The sequence below is a fragment of the Trematomus bernacchii genome, unplaced genomic scaffold (genome assembly GCF_902827165.1).
Source record: "Trematomus bernacchii unplaced genomic scaffold, fTreBer1.1, whole genome shotgun sequence".
Taxonomy (NCBI): Eukaryota; Metazoa; Chordata; class Actinopteri; order Perciformes; family Nototheniidae; genus Trematomus; species Trematomus bernacchii.
Window position 1 is genome coordinate 5,330,223 of NW_022987973.1, and position 21,744 is coordinate 5,351,966.

Consider the following 21,744-nt stretch of genomic DNA (forward strand, 5'->3'; position numbering starts at 1 on the left):
GACTTGGTTCAGCCCATACATCAAGAGAGTTTTGTTTTTTTGGACACCTTTGTTTCGGTGGGAATTGGAGGTGTTGTGCGTAAAACAAGCTCTTGAAGTGGCATTTGTCAGCATTTATATTTGTTAAAATGTGAGGTTATGATGCATTGTGTCAATATTTGTGTTGCTCAGTAAATATGGACACGTTATAAGACAGAACATTGAACAGGCAAAAAGGCTTTCTTTAAGACACAATTTTACTGTACAAAATGTTTTATAGTTTTCACAAAATACATTTAGAAAGCTCCATTTTAAATAAAAATTAAATTGAAATATTTAAGAGACAGCGTGTAGACGTTTTTTATCTCAGAAGCATTGCTCAGACGTAAACCCAGTGTGTGTCCATGTTCTACGTACACACTGAAATAAAAATGCAAAACTCAAAATAGCATGACAGATGATGCTAGAAAAACCCTCCCATGGTCTTCAATTATAAATAAGGACTGCGTGGTTCGACTGCAGTCTTACGAACTCGAAGCCAATGTAATCGAACAGAACGTGTTTACAAAATGTTGCAACACAAGACTAATATCTTTAAAAAAACATTGTGTACTAGATGAAATACAAAGGCTTTGGTCTGTTTTACAATCAACAATGATTAAATCTGATATGTACTTGTAAACAACTGCCAAACACTTAAGTTTAAAACTCTGTCAAGCAATGTTTAATCATAATTATAGGAATTAAATATTTCTAGTTGCACAATTTTTTTTTCGACCATAGGACACTATAATACAACTATACCTAAGAGACATTGTACCTGACCCTAAAGAAATGTATTTCATGATGCATGGAACATTTATAGAATATTCTCAGGGATATAAATGAAATCAACTTTTATTGGAGAAATCTTTCTGGAAGATTTCTAGGGAAGACAAGTACTTTACATTTTGACATAAACAAACTGGATTATATCGAAGACGCAGTCTACCATTTACAGACTACAGGTTTTCTTTTACACCTGTTTCCCACGTTTAATGTTCTTCGTGGTAATCTAGAGTCAATCCAACCACCGAAGCAAGAGGTCCGAGTTGTGTCGCATGTTGTGCCGTCTTTGCACACTTTGAGCTGTTGATAGAGATCCGTGTTTAATAGGCCGGCAAACGCAGGCCCACATCAGAGGAGTCAAGACCACAGCCTCAGTGGGTGGATCGAGTTTGAGTTTTCCTCTGCTAAAAATCCACTCGTAAGAAATAAGACCAATAAATAGTTGTTTTTTTGACACAGTAAGAGTCTTCCCTCCAGCTTTTCGTCTTAATGATATGCAACAGCGTCCAGAGACCATGCAAAGGCTGGTAGAAAGTCTCGATATAAGCAGATCAAAAGATAGTCATGGCAGAATCTCTCAGGTTCTTCTCTCTCAAACAAACGCAAGACCAACATGGTTTTCTAGCAGTCCATCTATCAGTACTTGATCTTGGTTTTTCATATTAACATACAAATGGCCATTTACTAACACACCAGAGAAAAAAGGAAACAATGACTGAAGTTGGAAATAGAAAAAAAAACAGATACGTTTTTGTTCCATAAAAATTTAACACCGGGCACTTTACAGAGGTCCATTTTTTTCTGTCTATCCATTGTTGTTCTCTCTTCCAAGTCCTCCTTTGAATGTGCCTAGAGCTACAGAACAGCACACAGTCCCACTGGAAAACAAAAGCCCAGACGTCCCAAGGCTCTCCCAGAGTCTCTTTCTTTCTCTCCTCCTCTCCTGTCCTTTGCTGCTTCACAACCCTCTCTCCTTCTTTACTCTCCTGTGCCGTGTATGTGTGAGGAGCACTGCCGGAGGGCGATGGTGGAGTGGGTGGTTAAAGGGTGAAGTAGCTCTTCTCTCTACTGTAGTCTTGACCAGTACTGAGACATGTCAGGCTCGCCCCCTGGGACCTGGACAGGGACAGACACTCCAGGAGAGATGAGTCCTGCAGAGACAAAAAGAGAAAATGTCAGTAAAACAAATAAATATAAATGAAAACCCCAGAAGTCAACATGGTAAATATGATGAGTGGATGCACCATGCACAGTTAGTGTGACAGCTAACACTAGTTAGCCTCATAGCACAGAGCATTGTGCTTTAAATGCTTGCAAATAGGTAGACGAGCAGTGGAGCCGCAGTGAGTCACAATGCTCTGCACATGGATGCACAGTAAAAGGCTTGCAAGCTCGATAAATTGAGGCTTTGGCAATGGCATTTAAACAGAGAGAGTAGAACAGCAAATGAATCAAATTAATTAGCAATTTAGCACAGAGGAAATGTGGTTATGCATGATTAACTCTTCATGACTATAACCGGTATATATGGCTCCCAGTAAAAGCATCCTAATGGGGTGGAACTAAACTATGGGCTGGAGTAGTGGGGTTGACATGATGGCGTACAGCGCAGCGATGAAATGAGCTTCATGCAACTGGAGAAGGAAATTGATATGGAAGGTAGAAATATTGATCCGTTTAAAACCATAATGTTTCTCAGATAGATGGAAAGGAAAAAGAAGTTGTTGCAACAGATCATGAATCAAAGATGGCTATGTAGTACCCCTTAAATTACAGGAAATGTGGCAGATGTTTCAAAGAGTGCACTGTTTGTTAATTCCAAAGCATGTTGGTAAACAATGAACTGTCTGCCTACCTGTTGAGGTGGTACCAGAAGCGCTCATTGATTGGCTGTTCATATGTGCCTGCATATGAGGGGGCGTGTATGTGTCGTAGCTCCGCCCGTTCACAGGCGGACTGGTAGGCAGCATGCAGGAATAAGAGGTCTGGCTGGGCTATAGATGGGGAAGAGAATGTGACATTAGCTTAGCCAACCATAGGTGTAGTCTTTAATTCTGTTATTTTATATAATTTATATTTTTTGTTCTCTAAGAAAGTATCCTTTAATTTTTTTTGTTTGGCCAGGAACCACAGTTCTATATTACTCATGGTCTGTTTCATTCCACTCTTACAATCATATCAATCTTTATAAAATATCACAGGAAAAGTCTTTAAACATCATTCACTAGTGAGCATTATGGTCTTTTACTTACTTGCATAGATAGATTGTTTCCCATGGTGAAGCTGGGCATGGGGGGCAGCGCACTGTAAGTGTTTGCGAGTGCAGAGTCAGGTCTACCCAGCATTGACCCCGAGGTGAAAGACACTGTGGATGAAAATAAAAATAGTTAAAACCCGCTAAAATAACACAGAATGAGAGTGAGCGTCTCATTAGCGTTAAGTAGCCCAGTGCGTGCGTAAAGTGACGCGTTATCTGACAGGCTGATCGGCCCGGACACATACTGTAGGCCTACAGCACAGCGCGTGTCTCAGGTGATTGACTTGTGAGCATGAGCTCTGCCGGTGTGCCCTCGTGCCTGATTCGGTAATCAAGCAGATAGTCAGCTGAGAAGTTTTGCTCAATCATCCATCAAAAGGAAACCACCGGAGCTTCTTCGTGAGAACTAGAGCGCACAGCCACCGAGGCCTCTTTTCCTCTTTAATATGTATCCGCATGCTGTCACACAAAAATATTTAATCTGTTGTCTGACTTGAACTCACTGACATTAAAATGTATTATTACTTAAATATTACAGTAACGGTGACGAGTTATTGTATGTGGCGTTTGCACAGTGCAATCGTTGACATATTCTCAGAGATGGAAGTACTCAGATCTTGTACTTAAGTAAAAGTAGAGCTACCAGAGTGTAGGAATACTCTGTTAAAGTCTTGCATTCTTTATACATCACTGCATATTCTATTTTAAAATGAAATGGAAATATTATTTTTAGCGGTGTCCTGTAAGTGTTGTCCCGGATGTGGAGGGCCTACCCGGTGTGGTGGGCTGTGGGATGGCCTGGTAGACGCTAGTGCTGAAGCTGCTGCTGATGGGGATGTGGGAGGAGGAGTTGTTGGCCTGCCGGCGCTGGTTCCGCAGCTTCTCCTCTCGCCTCCACTTTGCTCTTCTGTTTGAGAACCATACCTGCAAAGGATTTTGCTTATTAGTTTGCTCACATGCATTTACTTTGCGTGCAACTTTTGTAAACTGTCATACATCCGTTGCAACAAAAAAAAATGTCGGATCACTCACTTGTATTCTTGCTTCGGGCAGGTCGATTTTCGCTGCTAGTCTCTCTCGCGCGAAAACATCTGGATAATGAGTCCTTTCAAATTCTGTAATGCAATAAATTGTAAAAAAATAAGTAAGTAATAGTTTATTATTATAAACATTATTCATTTCAAAACAATTAAGAACCTATTTGTGTTATTACGAATACATGTTGTATCATTAAAAAAGTCAATATGGCAGATATAAATGATTCACTGATTGCTCCACCTTTTTCCAGTGCTTCAATCTGCTCCTGTGTGAAGGACGTGCGGTTTCTCTGTAGTTTCCTCTTGAGCTGCAGTCTCATCTGTGTCTCCTCTGAATCCTCCCCGTTCGAGCTGATAGAGTTTGTGTTTTCGCCTGCACCGTCTGGTTGTGGGCAACCATCTGCACAAGAAAATATAGAAGAAATATACATTCAATTAAGCTAATTGAATAATTAATTCTCTGCTCTCGTGTTGTATCGGCCTACAGCTAATTGTACAGACCGCGGTGCAACATCATTAATTAAAGCTCCTATCATGGCTGATTAAATTCAAAATCAGATGAATTATTGCCGTTTTTTCCTAATGTTGACAGATTACAGACGACTGCCTGCGTGAAAAGGAACAATATGAAAAAGGCTCCGCGGTTAAACTGTTTATAAAATATTGTGGGAAAAACAGGCTGCAGAGGGAAAGGCTCCGCGTACTTATCGCTTCCCAACAATGGCGTGTGTTCTCAAAAGGTTAAGAGAAATGTGACAAGATGTGGCGAGCCTCTTTTCAGAGCCTATGAAATGTATTAAAACCCCAAACTCTCTAGCCCCCTTTTTAGGGCAGAGCAATGCCTCAATGGTCGTTCCCATATGGGCGTTGGTATAGCCATTGAGGTGACCACCAACTTTTGAATAGAAGAAGACGCTTTTCAGAATGATACAATGCCTTCAGGAGCAAGGGAAACCATTAAACTATGGACACAGCCAGGGACGAGCAGTGAGCCCTCGGTGGGTGTAATATATGGGAGGGGGGCTTTTGGAGGAGATGACAAAAGGATCCTCTCTCTCTGGAGGCGCGCAGGCTATAGTACTTTGGCATTGTGCGTACGAGGATCCCAGTCAACAGAGCTTTGAGTCCAGTGTGTTAACCCTTATCCACTACCATCATTAATCACGTCCCCCGGCCAGCTACACGCCAGTCAGGATTTCTGTCTTCAATTGGAAACAAATGAGTGAGGAGAGAGCATGCAACCCCCTGAACAACCAAAATAAGACCAATCTATTCACTGCCCCTTCAGTTTGCAGGGCGAGGCTTATCGACTAATGTCTGTCTTGTTGTTGGACATCATTATCACACCGAGAAGTTAATGCGAAAGTAAGCAGGGGTGCGTTGATAAGAGGGTGGTTTATGTAATATCTCACGGATGTTTGTTTGGAGCAATGGGTTGAACTCATGAAGGGAAATTCATCTTTTGGCATGCAGATTTTGATTTGCATATTTAGTCATTAGTGGCTTGCTCAAGGACACGAGGATGTTGCAAGGTTTTGGACAGGTGTAGTGAGGCCTATATAAAGGCATGTATAGGCTTTGTGCCGTGAGTAACATGCATAGCCAACATTTTTTTATTGAAAACTTTTTTGGGGAGGTGTGAAAGATGTAGCAGTTAGTGCTTTATATTTTCTTTTTTAAACCGTTTCCATTCGCTCAGCAATTTGACTGCTGTAGGTCTGAAAACATATTTAGTGTTTTTAAAAGTTCTGTAGGAAAATCTGGTGCTACACGTTTCTTGACAATTTCCCTCGCTGCAAACATAGACAAAAAGTATTCTTCTATAGGCCAATAGTTTGTGCTATTTGTTTCTTCACTCAGGATAATCCATAAAAAGGAGTGAATGTGCAGCTATTATCCGTCTGCCAGACCCACTGACGCTAGGATGGGATTTGTTTTCTTTATAAAAGCGCTGGGAAATAAACTCATTCTTTAGTATCACGGTGTCTCAGCCAGTGAGGCGGAAAAGCAGCAAAAAAGAGATACCGAACCAATTGCGGCACCTTTCAGCTGCTGAGACCGGATCAAAACACTCTTGAGAAACCGCTTAGAACTGAAAGAGAAAGTGAGAGACTAAATCCTATAGACGGGATTTAGAGCCATATAGCCAGCGAATGAGAATGAGATAAAAGACGAAATCGGTGAGGAGTTTTTATTCGTTCCTTTTGGATAGAGTTGTCTTCTTTTGGGGCCCTGTCACTCTCCATGTAGCCATTATATCTGCTTACTCGGCTGTCAGATGGAAAACATATTTTCCTTCCCCTGAGACAACTGCTTAACTTAAACAGTCATTGAATTCAAAACACATGTAATGCTAATTACTATAATTATTATTATTATTATTATTAATTATAAAATATAATCTTTTAAAATAATAATTCATAAATGTTACAGGCATTAGGGTAACAACCGTAATCAGGTCAAAAACATTAAAAAAAAATTGAATGTTGCTATTTAAAATAATAATAACAAAAGCAATATTATTGCATTTTTTTTGTTGAATTCCATACTCAAGTTAATCATTTAGCTGTCCATATGGTCGTTTCCGCTTTACTGCTTGTTGATAACAGCCCCACGTGTCCAAATGGTCATCAAACAAATGCAAATTATTATTTGATACGACTGAATTCCAGCACTTGCATTTCCCTTTTCTGATGCAAATCAATGAATGCTTCATAGTAATACTTTTCATGAATGGATATTTAATACGCAAAGAAAGCGTATAAGGTGATGCTTCCAATAAGAAAATGTGCTCAGTGTTCGGCCTGCAGAAGGCCGACAGGAAACCCTCTGAAGTGGAACATTTCCACAGCAGCCTTACCATCTCCACACTCCTGCATGTTGCCATAATGAGAGACAAAGCCCTCTCTAATGAGCAATTACACGTAGTGCGGGCCGTTCCCATAACCAATCATTGCGTGTGAAGGAAAACATTCCTTTGTACTAATATCCCCGCACACAGCTCCCCGGCTCTGCCTCCCCATCAGGAGGGGAGGAAAATGCAGGCTGTTGGGTGGACACCTCTGCTGAAAGGACAAGTCGCTGTCACGCACATCCATGTCTGGGACAGTGGAGGCATTCAGACTGCATGCATGGCCTATGGCTTCCTCTAATCGACTAGTCTTAATTGGGGGTCTTGTTCAGGGCATCAAAGCATGCCAATACAATACCTTATTGCAAACAGAGCCTTGTACCGGAACTACTGGAATAGAAAGCTGTACAACTATTCATATTCAAACATGGCAATTTATGGTGACCTCGGTGGAGTTCACATGTATCCCTATGCAGCCACATTCAAACATGGATGGTGAAATATTTATTTGGGTCTGACAATATTTGGAATCCTTCTTTTTTTTTTTTAAAGAACCGTGCATTCGTCAAGGTGTCTTTATTGCCACTGTGTGATAATGAGGCTCACCTTGGTTGGGCTGGCCTGGCACTGATGTTCCGGGGTACCAGCCGGGCCGGGTCCCCCAAGTTCCTGTCTGACCGTTGAGCATTCTCAGTTTGTCATACATGCCATCTGCGCCCATCTGTTGCTTTTCACTAGCCAGGTTGCGGAGGACTCTGTTTATCGATGACACCTGAATGACAAATTACATATGATATACAGATTAGATGGAGCGCCGTATCAGTGTACAAATATATAGAGCAGCGGTTTCAGAGCACACATATAGGCTTAATAATCAAAATAAATGTACACAGAAGGTGTTCCAAAGCGCACACATGGACAGCGAGCTGTTTCTAATTGACTGTATGTGTGGGTGATGCGCGCCCCACAATGTGAAACGCATTGTAGCCTATTTAATAAGACTGAATGGTTCGTTGCCCATCTCCTTTTCCTCCACTGCATGAGAAAAAAAAGTCATTTCATGTGGCAAATTAAATCATGCACATAACTTACAGTCAGCACACTTACACTGGGTATGTTGTCGTTGGTGCAGGTCCCCTCCGACAGAAGTCTGTCACGGATCTCCCACGCAAAGATAGACGGACACTCCCGTTTGTACTGAGCGATTTTCGCGACCACCTCTGGAGTGGCGACTCTGGGCTTGCTGCCGCCTATTGCTCTCGGTCTTATGGAGCCAGTTTCATAATACCGGCCCAGTATTTTGCTCACACAGCCGTTGGATACCTGTATAGAAAACAAAAGACACAATTCACATACATTATTTACGACTATTAATGGAATTTCTGAGATGGCGTCAAAAAAGTATCACCTTTTCACTGTCCAGCACTTGGACTTCATCATGGGTCTATAAAAACAAAAAATATGCCTTGAATGGTATATTAGCCATTTCCCATATTATATTTATTCTTTATAGAAGCTTAAAGTTTACTGTACTTTGTATCGGTCTTATTAGGTTTCCAATGAAAGGAATTATGTTAACTAATAAATGATAATTTACCAGCTGAAAAAATCGTAATGCCAAATTCAGGCTGCTTTACTGCAGCTTAAATGTTGCATTTTAAAGATGGACTTCATTTTTGAAAAAGCATACAGTATTTCATGCTTTGCTTAACGATTTTATAAAAATTGCATCCATACCAAACAAAATCTGCATAAACGTGTTTCTGTGCAAAAGGTGTGTTAGTGTCACCTGCAGTATCCTGGAGATGTCGCAGGGTCGAGCACCACTGTGAGCAAGTTCAACTATTTTCTGCCTGGTGGAATCCGGCAGCGGTCTACCATTAACAAACACACCACCAAGCTGGTTTACGCCACTGTGACCTACATGGAGAGAAAAGCATCTCAGTTATCACACCGTTTTATAACTCCAATTAAAACATGTGATAAAGCAAATGAGTTTCATTTAATGGAGAAGAGAATGGTAAAAGCGCTCAGGATAACCGAGTGAAATATGAAACATGAAGACAGTAAACAGAGGCACAGACGGCATTTTGCAGTTCAATTCAAACAAGTCAATATCATATTGTAGAAAAAAGTGTTTAAAATCGAAGTGCACTAATTAAACTATAGTTTTAAGAAACTGTCACACCACACGGCACATTGCCCTCTGCAGAAAACACTGCGCAGTTATTTAGTAAGACATGCAGAACCTGGATTCAACGACAATACCCTCACTTCAATTAAACTAAAACATTTAAAAACGTATTTTTCTTATATTAAATGAAGACATCAGTCGATCTTTAGCCCCTAGGAAACTCAACCAACCTTGTATCAAACCGGCAAACTTCGTTATTAACAGTCGCATCTTTATCAATGACCAGCCTAAAGCTGCGCAGCAGCAACATCCGCAACTCACTCCTAAATTATCTCCAAAATAACAACCAGCAGCACCGAAAATCACATAATATCCTTAACCCGCAATAATATTTTAAACTAGCTTATATTTAAAAGCATCGCTATTCCGAAAGTGACTTTAAATCGACAAGTTATTTCTACGATAGTCCTCCAAAACAAACAATAATTACGCATCAATACGACAGAAACCACATACAATACTAGCTCTAAAATAGCATGTTTATAATTGGTTATTGTCTAAAAAAATATTGCTTTTTAGAGATTATTCCTTATGTCCTATGGTATTCCTCTAAAGCATAGAATAAAGCAGCAAACCTGAAGCCAAAAGGGAGAGCTGACTCCCCGGAGTGCCTGAGCTGCTCTCTGTTTCTCCGCTCCCTTCCCCTGCGCTGCCGCCCGGTACATTGACTCCGGGAGCAGAGGCTCCTTAGCAATAAATAAGCTCCAAATATAGAAGAGGGGGGAAATATGATGAGCCTGCCTGACATTTGTCTTTAAAATAAAGCTAGCTGCACGTCAAGTTTGAGCTTAATTTCTGGAAATAGGCGGAAGTCGCCTCGGATCATGCATGGGAGGCTAATTGAAAAGATCAGTTGGAGCACTTGTGGCAGGCATGTCACTTTATGACACCGCTCTGCTTTTGAAAATCGCATCGTCACGACAAATAGTAGCATGATAAAACGACCCTTTCTGTCCGCATTTGGATATCACTCAGACAAAATTGGACGCTACTCGTTTACCCTCCGAGGGAGACTTCGTTTTAAGGTGGCCAGGGGCTATGCGCGGTCACAGAAACGAGGGCGCGCCTGGATTCTTAACATATTAAAAGTGACAAGCAGTTTTTTTCCCCCCTTGTTTGTATTTGACAACAAATGCTCACAGCCACTGCAGTCCTGTTGTGTGCAATCGGTAGGCGTCTTTACTCAGAAATATGTCACAGGACTCTGCTTTAAACTGCTATTTAATTTTATACAAATTATCAACACGGGCCTGCGTGAAAAACAAAACTGTTTAACTGAGTAGCATATGCCTTTTGGCCGCTATGTGTAATAATCTTCCAGCGTGGATCTGATTGATAGTAAATCCATTATCATCCCTCCTGCTCTTTGGTAATTCCAGGATTAAGTGGAATTAATAGACTTCTTACGGTGAAATTGGCCTATACCCGCATTAAGTAGTGCTGCTCTGCGGGTTCTCCAGTCACCTCTGATTTATAGCTATCATATAAATCCTCCGGATCGATAAAACCGTCGGATAAGGACATCACATAAAAATCAAACTCTCCTAAGGTTAAGTCTTAATCATGGCACAATTCCCTCAAGTGCCCAGAGTCGATCTCGCCCGCTGGCGCTGATTATGCGCCTTGTATTCTATTACAAGTCGACTAATAGGAAAACATATGGTGTCAATTTGGACGCTCCCCACCATATACACCCAGGAGTTATTAGCACAAAAGCCACCGAGGCCGTCGCGACCTTTAGACAACCCAAAGGGCCGGGCCCAATGATATCTCCTCGGCTATTTGCACCAGACATCACACGCCAAGCCAGGGGAGCATCCCATTATCATCAATCCGCTGCAAAGCAGAAGCACTGGGTATTGTATACAGCTTTGATAAGGCCTCATCATCTCTATAATGGAACACGGGCAAGCAAATAAAAAAAAATCCCAGGGAATAACCTATAAAATAAGACTCTATTTCTAGTTCGTAAAAATATTTGTTTTATTGTCATCACAGGTCACTGTTATTATGATTCACACCTCCTCACATCAAACAATCCAACTGTCATCAAACACATTTTTTTGTATCACTAATGCGCACAGATTACAGCACAGACACGTCATAAAGGGATAATAATAAAATAAAATCAACCCACACACCTTCATCACAGATGTCATACACCTCTTGTCCAGCAGCAAGAGAGAAAATGATTCATGTTTATCCTTTTTGATTTCATCACACACCAGGAACAAAACAAATATGTGGGCCACTTTAAACACAGAGGCCTATAAGCAACTTTGACTTTTTTTGATTGGCACCCACGACAATATGGTTGTTAATATTTATCTTCCGCTGTGATTCCAGCCTGCACCTAACAGTGAGGCCTGCGGTTATACTATGAGCATTTATTTTTCTAGTTCATGCTGTCTGTCCGTGAAGAATATGGACTAATCTACATAAGACATTATTGCTATTCCTCATGTTTCATGCAGGGCTCTTCTCTACGCAGCTAATCTTGTATGCAGCCTGGCAGCCAGCTCTAACGCTAATGCAGACGGCTGTGCAATTATTTAATACCAACTCAAGCAGAAACAAAAATCTCCCTCTCAACCCAACCCCCTCTATTCTCCCTCCCTCTCTATGGAGCAGGACGACGTGTGATTAACTTGTTCAATAATAACTTCTCTACCTATCATTGCAAAAAATAAATTAACAGCAATGAAACGGCCATCAAATAACTGAGAATATTTTTGCCCCTGCACCTCAAAGTCATGCAAATGTATGCCTGCACATACATTTCCTTTCCTTTAAAGTGTTCTTAAAGTTATTTCGCTATAACAACCTGTGCATAATGTCAGTGGGTGTGGCCTCAATGCAACCACTTTAAATATTGCGGTTGTAATCAAAAGTTTTACAAATAAAAAGACATAAGAAAACAACTTACTGTTCTGCATCATTGAGGCTACGCCAGACTCCCACGCGGCTTGGCTGTGGTATTCTAAGCGTCACAAGGGGAAAACAATATGGTTAGCATCCTGTACACATTTTATTTTTTCACATTTAAATTATTTGCAACTTTTTTTGTAATTTATTTTGTATTATTTAAGTTTCTCATCTTATCGTGCTATTATAATGTTTGGGGATCTTTGTGATTAAAACATTATAGATGCATAATGAATTTTCACATCCCCTCAGTGTATGTGTATTTTAATTAAACTTGCCTGGAAACAGAGTTGACTGTCCACTCTACAACAATTTAGTCAATCATCTGCCGTTTTCACTACTTAATGTCTCCCTATAGGACAAAGCAAAACAACACATTAGCACAGCCACAGCTATACTGATGCACTTACTTTATCTTCATTTGTGCCCTACATTAACAATTAACCTACATGTATCTGACAAGCAAATAAATTAAAATTGACGCGACAAGATTTTTTTAACATCTCTGTTGGGCCTGTTTTGAACTTGTTAAAATAAATTCAGACTAACAGCTTAGCCGTGATGTTGGGCCTATAACTATTTTACAGCACTATTTCTTTCAAGGCTTATAAAGCAATCAGCCCTCATCGTCTCAGCAAGAGGCTTCTATTATTATTTTTTACTTGATATCCCTCCTCTTGTGGAGTCTATCGTGGAAACTGTACAGTGACACACGTTGTCTACCTCGCCTCACTGCTCTGCAAAAGTCCAGACCAGGAGGGGGTACAAAGCTGCTGTACAAAGCCTGCTGGACTCCCAACAATGCACCCCCCCTTTTCTGCCTCCGTATACCTCAGACCCGGGGCGAATACTCGGCCTCCGCGACTAGAAACACACAGCTTCCCCACTAAACACACCAACAAGTTCAGATTAATACAAAGAGCCGGAGGCATGCATCCACCCCCTCCGGGACCATTCACACACACTCTCCCACACACACACAGATACACGACCGTGACCCCGGTGCAGCTATAGTGTGTGAATGTGGGTTTTGTTGTCCCTGCTTTTATAGAAAAAGATTTTAAAAAGTAATTTCTTGTTACAAATATTTGGTGGTTATTTTGTGCTGCTGGTGCAGGTTGTAAAGCGGGTTTTAAAGACACAACAGCGCAGTAGGGCGCTCAATTGGAAAAGACAAATGCATTAAAGAAGCTATTGACTGGGAGACAGATAAAAAGGGGGCCAGGGAGGGAGAAGTCTGAAGTTTTCGTTTTCTCCCTCCATGCACAGTTGTGTTGTGTGCAGAGCAAAATGGCCTGATAGCGACGTCTACAACAGCCTGTGTTTAGTCCATGGCTAGTTTGTAGGATGCACGCAGGGGCCGCCATTGCATTTAGATTGTAGCTTCCTTTCATGTTTAACAAATAGGCTGAATTAATCAAATTCAGATTCCATCACACTGGACCACATAGCCTGAGTTAGCCTGTTTAGCATAACATAAATTTACCAAACAACCACTATTTCAGATAATAATGTTATTGTTTGCCTTATGATGTCTAAATTAAAGTGGAATTAAACGTTTTTTTAAAAAGACTATTTAAATTTGCCCAGCTTGGAAACGCACTGCAGTAGCTTTTTAGCCTTTTAGGGTCCAAGTGGTTAATCATTTATTTAAGGTCGAAAGCTCAAACGTTGTTGTTCCCGAGGTTAACTACGATCTAATCTGCATTTCTTTTGCTTTAGTAATCCGTAACAACAATGTCTTAATTCAACATGCTTATTCGGGCCGCGCTCACAACATTCATATGCAGAAATAGTGCATGTAGGCCTGGACTACAATGGCCCGGGTGCAAGTTGCAGGATAACAAAGAATAACGTATATATATATTTGTAATGCCTTTATAAAGGCTTGATACTTGATATTTAAAAAATGTGTTACATATTACATATTGCATTTAGTGAGTTAGTTAATATCCTGCATGTTGCCAACAGGTTTAATCTCAACTCAAAGCCTTAACAATTTTAGTGTAGCCTATTTTAACAATTGTATCATGCCATGGGCCTGGTGTGTTTCTTCCATAAGTCTTTTTAAAATTATATCATAATTTTAGGTTCAATTATTTTCAGAATAACAACATATAAATGTTAAATGGCAGAAACATTACTACTTCTGTTTAATTCTAATAATGTATTTGTTTTGACAAACTATTTTAAAGCATTATCAATTTGAATCAATTGTTATGTTTATAAAAATGGTTTAAATTAATCATTTGAAATATTTAAAATCATATACTGATTGGCCTGTCAATATAGTAGCTTACTATTTTAAAAATACAACACAGCCTAGTAAGTACTGACATTTCAAAGTAGTTTAACTCGCTGTCATTAGGGGAAACACGTTTTAAAAAGCGGGGAAAGTTGTATTTTCTCTGACACACAAACACTCTAAAACCGGCCTCCTCTTCAAGTGCTCCATGGAGCTTTTTTTTTTGTAGAAGGCGCTTGGGTGACTCGCCTGCATGAATCAATCTGACACCTTTCCTCAACGGGTCATTGCGCCCCATTCTCCACGATGATCACTGTCCTGGCCCAACGTGACTTTTTACTCTTTGGTGTCATAAATAAGCGGTAAGCTATCCGTAGGCCTAAACACACCAACAAAATCGAGCAGATAAAACAGACAGAGGAGCTAAAGGCTGTTCGCACTTTTGAGTGAGTCCAGTCAGAAGACAGGCTGCACAGTCCAAACAATAAAACACCCAAAACCTCACCACTGCACTCAACCTACAGCCGAGAATAAATGAGTTATATTATTATTAATAATAATAATAATATTACAAATAATAATAATATTAATCCTAATAATAAAATACAATAATTAATAACACATACAATAATAATACTTGTTATTTATAATAATATATAATTATAACAATAATCATTAAAAAGCACACACAAAACTTTAAGTCAGGATCTCACCTTTTTGGGGCATCCTGCTTGGTTGTCAGAGTCCTTGGTAAACTATAGGCTACAGCCTAGTTCTCCACACCACAGAAAGAGCACAAAAAAGCCGACCAGGATCAGTCTCTCTCGGGAACTTTAGAAGAGGAAAAATTAGTTTCCAGTGGTCTTCGGCGGAGACGGAGGGGATATCCCTGCGAAGGGGACAGAGATTGACAGTGAACTCAGATGTCAGGACGCACGGAGTTTGGCGAGGATGTGCGCTGGCGTGTGAGAGAGCGAATGAGAGAGTCGGAAAGAGAGAGAGTGGGGAAGAGAACGAGAGAGAGGTGGGGGGGGGGGGGGCGGAGGGAAGGAGGGAGGGAGAGTGGTGGTGATGGTAGAAGGAGGTGGGGGTAAGAGAATGAACACACCTATGCTGATTGGTGATGGAACAAGTGTATTAATGTATGTGTTCCTGGTCTGCTGTGTGCGCCTCGCCTCGCCTCCCTCCGCTGCTCTTCACTGGCCCATTAGCGCGACCCGACCTCTGTCATCATCCCCCATATAAACACTTCCCCCTGCACCATAGCAAAAGCGGGAAACGGGGCCGAGCCACAGCGAGAGAGAAAAGAGAGAGAGTCTTCGCATCCCACTAATCAGCCCACGCATGCAAATACCCTGCGCTCACTTGCTGAATATTGCCCTATTGCAAAGCAACTGCCTCGGAAATGCCCATTGGTTGGAAGGCTCTATTCTTCCAGGCTGAATTGGGTCTGCACTGGGAATCTGAGGCATGTTCATCAGCTCCAACCTGAGGCTAACTAGTGCTGCAGTGAAACGGGAAGTAGCACAGCAGCAGCAGCACGTGAACCAAGGCGCTCATAACACTGCATAACATTTACAAAGAGCTGCAGCGTGTTTTGTAACGAAACAAGGCACTGTTCTGCAGATGTGGATTGAAACAGGATATTATATCGTTATGTTGAACAGTTTGGAGACATTTTGGAAAGTGTCCAACCCTGGTTTCTTTGTGGTTCCTGCGTCCATGTGTGTTCTCAGTATGATTGACATATAACTATTTACAATTTTTTACATAACTTACACCAAAGTTGCTCACTTTGTGAAACACTTCAATTTAAATCAGTTTAGCGCAGGAATTAACTCTATGCTCGAACATAGGATTTCGCAGCCCCAAAAGTAAAACTGCATTGAAAGTGCAGCTAAGTTGTGGAAAGTTATTTTTTAAGATCCTATGGGAGAATATTTACTTTAAAAATATTTTACATTTCCATGTGGCGCTGCCCTCCCTCACTAAAAAAAATAAATGCCCACCACGTGCTTTTGTTGATTCTTTTGGGTATCACCTTCCACTGAATAGCCTCACCCCTCCTGTCAACAAGGACACCATGCGTAAAGAGCGCAGCCTTTATGCATGCTCCGGTGCTTTTTATGGACACATTTGCGAGGCACGGCGACGTCACTCCTGCGACCTGACAGCAAATAGCACGCGTAAATAAAGTAAAGCAAATGACTGTGTAGCCATGGCCACACGCTCCCAAACTGCGCGGGTTGAATGACTGGCTATTAACGCACACCTCAACGCACCCAAAAGCAACCCCTCTGCGCCCGTGTTTGAGCATACACCCCGAGCTTTGGGCAGCACCAGTCTTAGCTCTGAGGAGCCCCGTTGCTCACTCCAAAAGGAGGAAAACCGAAGGGAAGAGAATGAGGGTTGTATGGATGTGGAAGCCAAACTATAGCAGAAAAGGGGGTGCATGAAAGGGCAAAGAGAGAGAGGGGGGAGAGGGACAGGCATAAGCAGGGGGAGGGGAGAGAAATTGCTTCTTTTTTTGGATGGGAGGCCATGAAATGAAGTCATAGAGGCCTACACTTGACTTTCTTTGACATGTGAAAAAGTAGGAGAAGTCAGAGCTCATCAATAAAACACTTCGGAGGTGAAAGAGGGCTCCCTAACAACCATCGCATTCCTGACTATGGGTTCAATGAGTAGACAAACGACACTGCCAGAGAGAGAGAGGGTGAGAGTCAGAGAGGGAGAGGGAGGGAGGAAGGGGAGAGAGAGAGAGAGAGGGACTGCCCGGCTTGAATGGGGCCCTCAGTGGGCCGGCGAGATAATGAGCTGAGAGGACCGGCTCAAACTGTCACCGAGGGTCCCGCGGTGAGGAACAACACTTTGGCCAATACTCCTTCATCAAACAACCCGTAAACTAAACGAGCACATTCATCTGTTTCTCCTTGCTGCATTGTTTCTACTCACTTAGACTGGTGGCTCAGCCTATAGGCCTACCGTGAATGGCCGCAGCTTATATCAGCTAAGGGGGGGTTCCCAAACATTTTCACGTCAAGGACCCCCCTATTAGACATGCATTAGACCACAAACACCCCCCCACCTAGTAACCCCATCCGATAGGAGTTTGTGCAATGAGGGGACCTTGTGTTGGTTATGATTTACAGTCTATCTGAATGACGGGACACGCTGAAGGTGGAGCTAAACTTCCGAACAGACATTACTATGAGATTTACTTTTTGTCTAGTTGTTTAACGGAGGGAAATTATTTTCTGGTGAGAGAATTTAATTAAAGTTACAGACATAGTGTAATACTAAAAAAAACATAGTTGATTGGACGATCTCCTGCTCTGTTTACCAAACGTTGCATCCTCCAGTTGGCTGTTGCATCAGAGCTGTGGCTTCTAAACCTCAGCCATGTTTTTACTTGTATTATTTTTTTCGGATTTGGACACTTAAGGTGTGCTCAATTTTGTAACACGAAGCTGATAAACATATAGCATATCGTCCAATTAAATGTTAATATGTGGTCTCGAATGGACAAAAAAAAAAAGCTGTCTCCATGCCTGTTTTTAAGATAATTGTGGTTATAGCCTACCTTTGTAGTGCAAATGTTATTACCACTCACTTGTCAGACTGCAGCTGTCAAAAATTCACACCACTAACTTGCCCTCGCTGAAAAGACAGATTCCCCGATGAGTGTGTCAAGTAGTTTTCTTTGGAAACAATACCTCCAGTAGGTTATTGATTTCTTTGGTTAAGCTGTAAATCCGCTCCAAGAGCTAATTCGTTGTCTGCACTCTCGGGAGATTTCGTATTTGTTTCCTTCACATCCTTCACTCGCATGTCAAGTAAGCCTTAACTTTATCAGAAAATAAAATGCAAAATATGTTTCCTATATATTGTTTTACTGTTTTGTAAGGTAGTCTAGATTTCTGTGTTAGTCTGTAAAAAACGGGTTAGGATGATGTGGGGAAAGCAATTAGCCCAATTCGGATTAGCAGCAACTAATGCCACAGGCCTTGAAAAGAAAGCCTAATCTGGTCGCTATTTTCCCCCCAGGGCAATTTGGTATTTGTACCCATCTAGGAACTTTTAAATGCAAAAAAAAGAAAAGGATGAAAGAAAGAAGACAGAAGGGGAGGGAGATGCAGTGAAAAACAGTGACATTGTTTTTGGACAGGGAGAGGGATGTAGTGCAGGGTAAACCCCCTAATGTAGTACTTATTTGGGATTACAGTTTCAGGGCTGATGCACATTTATACGAAATAAATTCATCACGTATTAAACTGGTTGAAATGGTGCTTCCAATCCGGTTAATTTTTGAGGAAAAACTGTTTTTTGTTTTTTTATTCTTGAATGCTTGTTTGCCTTTGTGATGATCTCCCATTGGAGGTCATAGTTCACTCACCTTTTATAAAGCAGGACATCTGGGGAGGTCTATTAGAAAATGTTACAAGATTGTTACAAGCTTGTTTATAGTAAATAAAGGTGGCTGAGCTGATTCCTTCTGATTCAAGGAGATTTTTAAGAAAAAAGTAAAGGGGTTACTTATTATTTTTGGAAGAATACATCAAATATATATATTTTAGTTTCAGGACAGCGCTGCTTGCATATTATAAACCCTGTGTAACTGTTATTACTTCCAACAAATCTCATCTCTACCTGCTGCCTAATTAAAATGGCACAAGCCTACCATTGTATTACACCTGCTGCATGCACTATTGAGCAAATAATCAAATTCAAAATTATAAAATGTATCATAATTTTTGTTTCACTATTGATAATTATTGATGATAACAATAACAATTATGAGATGGCATTTTTTATTTCCATTAAATTAAACACAATTAATTTGTTGGCAGCACTATAATGGACTATATTTGAGCCAAGAAAGAAATGTGTATTAAAAAAACACACTACAATTATAAGTATTTTTAAAATAATTGATAATAAGAGTAATTTTCAACTGATGTTTATTGTTTGTTTCCAATTATCACTACAAACGTCGATCTGAATTTGTAAATTGTATTCTTGATGAGTTGACCTGTCATTCATCAAACAGCCTCGGACTGTCAGATTTATTCTCGCTAAAGAGATTCATGAGGACATCTCTGGTTTATTTGCATATATTATTTGCACTTTAACAATGAGCAATTCTGTTTATATCAACCATAATTAAATAAACGACTTTTGCGCAGTTCTTTCATTAATCTGCTCTTTTCTTTTTTTTTACAAGCATGCTGCACATGGACCGCGTCCCGGAAGACATCAATCTATTAATGCTGACTTATTTCTCAGCACACTAAGCAAATATATATGCCAAAATACCTCCATCAGGTAAAAAAAGTAAAAAAAATACTTGAAGATGTTACTTATTTTGTAAACAAGAGTTTTCGCATGTTTCAGTACACTAAAGATGGCAACACATGTAATTGTATTAAATGAATTAGGGTTTATCCTCCATTGTTGCAAACGTATATTTTGTGTATTTACCTAATTATTTGTGCAAGTTTATGAGGACAAAAAGGCCAGGATTGAGGATTTCTTGTGCAGCCTGCTGAAGGTGTAACCACAGTCCACAGAAGCCCTCTCCTGGCAAAAGGCTGAAGGCTGGGATAAACACCGGGCTAATGGTGTCACAGCGCTGCTCGCAAGCGTGACAAAAAGAAACACTGGACCCAAACATACAAGAGCCTGGACCGAGACATCCAGTGTCCCAGCTACTGTTTGGAAATGAGATAGTATTTTTATACATTACGTTATGAATAAAATTCAAAAAATATATATATATATGGGAAGGACATCTCATTAAAGATGGAAATAAAATAGAAAACAAATAAAACCCCACATCAATACAGGTATAAACACAAGGCACAGATCAATAAACAAATATTTGTTTTAATCTGAAACCGCTCACGTTCTTTCCCTGCATTGTTGTTTTATTTTGTTTTACTTTTTGGAAAAATTATGCAAAAAAAAAAAAAGGAAGTAAGTTAAAACACGACCAATAATAATAATACTCATGAAGTTTTTCTCAAAAAATGCACGTGGCTCGCATCTCAAATAAATAGGTGCAGACAGCTCACATAATGAAATATTCCGCTGATGGACAGCGTCATTTGCACGGTGCTGATGGATCGAGCAGAGCTGAATAGATCCCCATACACTTTCAATTTACTGTACAGGTCGAAGCCTTTAATTTCCACCCTGCGTAAAGCTCACAATAATAGGCGCTTTTTAACGGAGGGACGTGCGCTTAATTCCTCATTGAAGATCGCTAATTACACGCTAGCTACGTGTGTGATAGATGACAACAGAAACAAAGTCAGATGCTATGTTCAACTTTATGTGGGTGTACACCTCCTGTGGGCTACACTGAGCAACATGCAAGGAGTAAACCCATAATTGTACCTAATTTTGCCAATGCATCATGCTTTTAATTAATCAACCTGCAGGCAAGTATCAGATTTAAATGTTCTTTGCACCCAAGTTTGGGAGATCGTGAGAAGTGCGCACATTTTCAATGTTTTAGTGTTTTCAAAGAAAGAAAGAAAAGAAAAGTATCAGAGAATTAAACATGTAAAAGAAGTTAGAATATAGTCAGTCCAAACTCACCGGTTGAAAGGCAGCAGCTGAGTCTGACCGGTATCCTGAGCGTATTTAGTCGCTTCTTCCCTCCCCGGATCTCTCCTCCGTGTCACAGCGACAGAAACGTATAGGTCCCGATTAAAATCTATCTACCTTTGGATCCGTCGTGGAGTTTAAATGTCAATGAGAGTGGGAAAAAAAATCTGCGGCTCTTACTAGCAACTTTCCCTTCAGCATCAGCCTCAAGTTGGCAGTGATTGGCTGGAGCGACGGGTCGACGTCATACCTCGGACAGGACACAGAATGGGGAAGTGCACAAGGTAGCATATACATGTGGAGCTCACCGACCTGTTTACTGTCCCAGTGTGTGTGTGTACAGGGACTGACAGCTAACACCACACTCAACAGGGGCCATTCTTTTATTAAAATGATCTTTTATTATCTGTATTACATTTTAAATGATCTTATTTCATTTGAGACTGTCCCCTGTTTAAAGTAGCTATACTGTTAAGCAAAATACAAAATAAAACTCTGTTTTCTCCAGGGATTTTAGAAATAAAAGTCTTACATTGAGATTTTCTCTGAGCTTGACATACAAATAAATGAGTAAAATACATACTCTATAGAAAACAACATAAGATATAGACTTGGTGACTTAGTCCAGTATCGTTTTTATTTTGAGTAGCCTATATACAAAATATTGTACATATCATTTCAAATGCATGGAAACTCAACTATCAACACAATGGATTTTGAAAGCTGCGTTAAACAGACGATGCTTTTAACAGTTTAACAGAAAGGGGTTGACTGACATTAGGAGTGTGAGACATAAGCATAAACATGCAGTTGTTG

At 40.5% G+C, this 21,744-nt stretch overlaps 1 protein-coding gene across 1 annotated transcript; it reads right to left on the reverse strand.

Annotated features, from left to right (window-relative positions):
- Positions 1-217: 217 nt before the first annotated feature.
- pax6b (paired box 6b) lies at positions 218-20,958 on the reverse strand. Its single transcript, XM_034116138.1, has 14 exons — positions 20,920-20,958; positions 15,030-15,205; positions 12,073-12,126; positions 11,288-11,311; positions 8,742-8,872; positions 8,361-8,396; positions 8,060-8,275; positions 7,559-7,724; positions 4,343-4,501; positions 4,097-4,179; positions 3,838-3,988; positions 3,060-3,172; positions 2,663-2,801; positions 218-1,958 (listed from the first exon to the last, which is right to left on the reverse strand). The coding sequence occupies exons 2-14, from the start codon at positions 15,040-15,042 to the stop codon at positions 1,873-1,875; spliced, it is 1,371 nt and encodes a 456-aa protein (XP_033972029.1). The 5' UTR covers positions 15,043-15,205; positions 20,920-20,958; the 3' UTR covers positions 218-1,872.
- Positions 20,959-21,744: the final 786 nt, after the last annotated feature.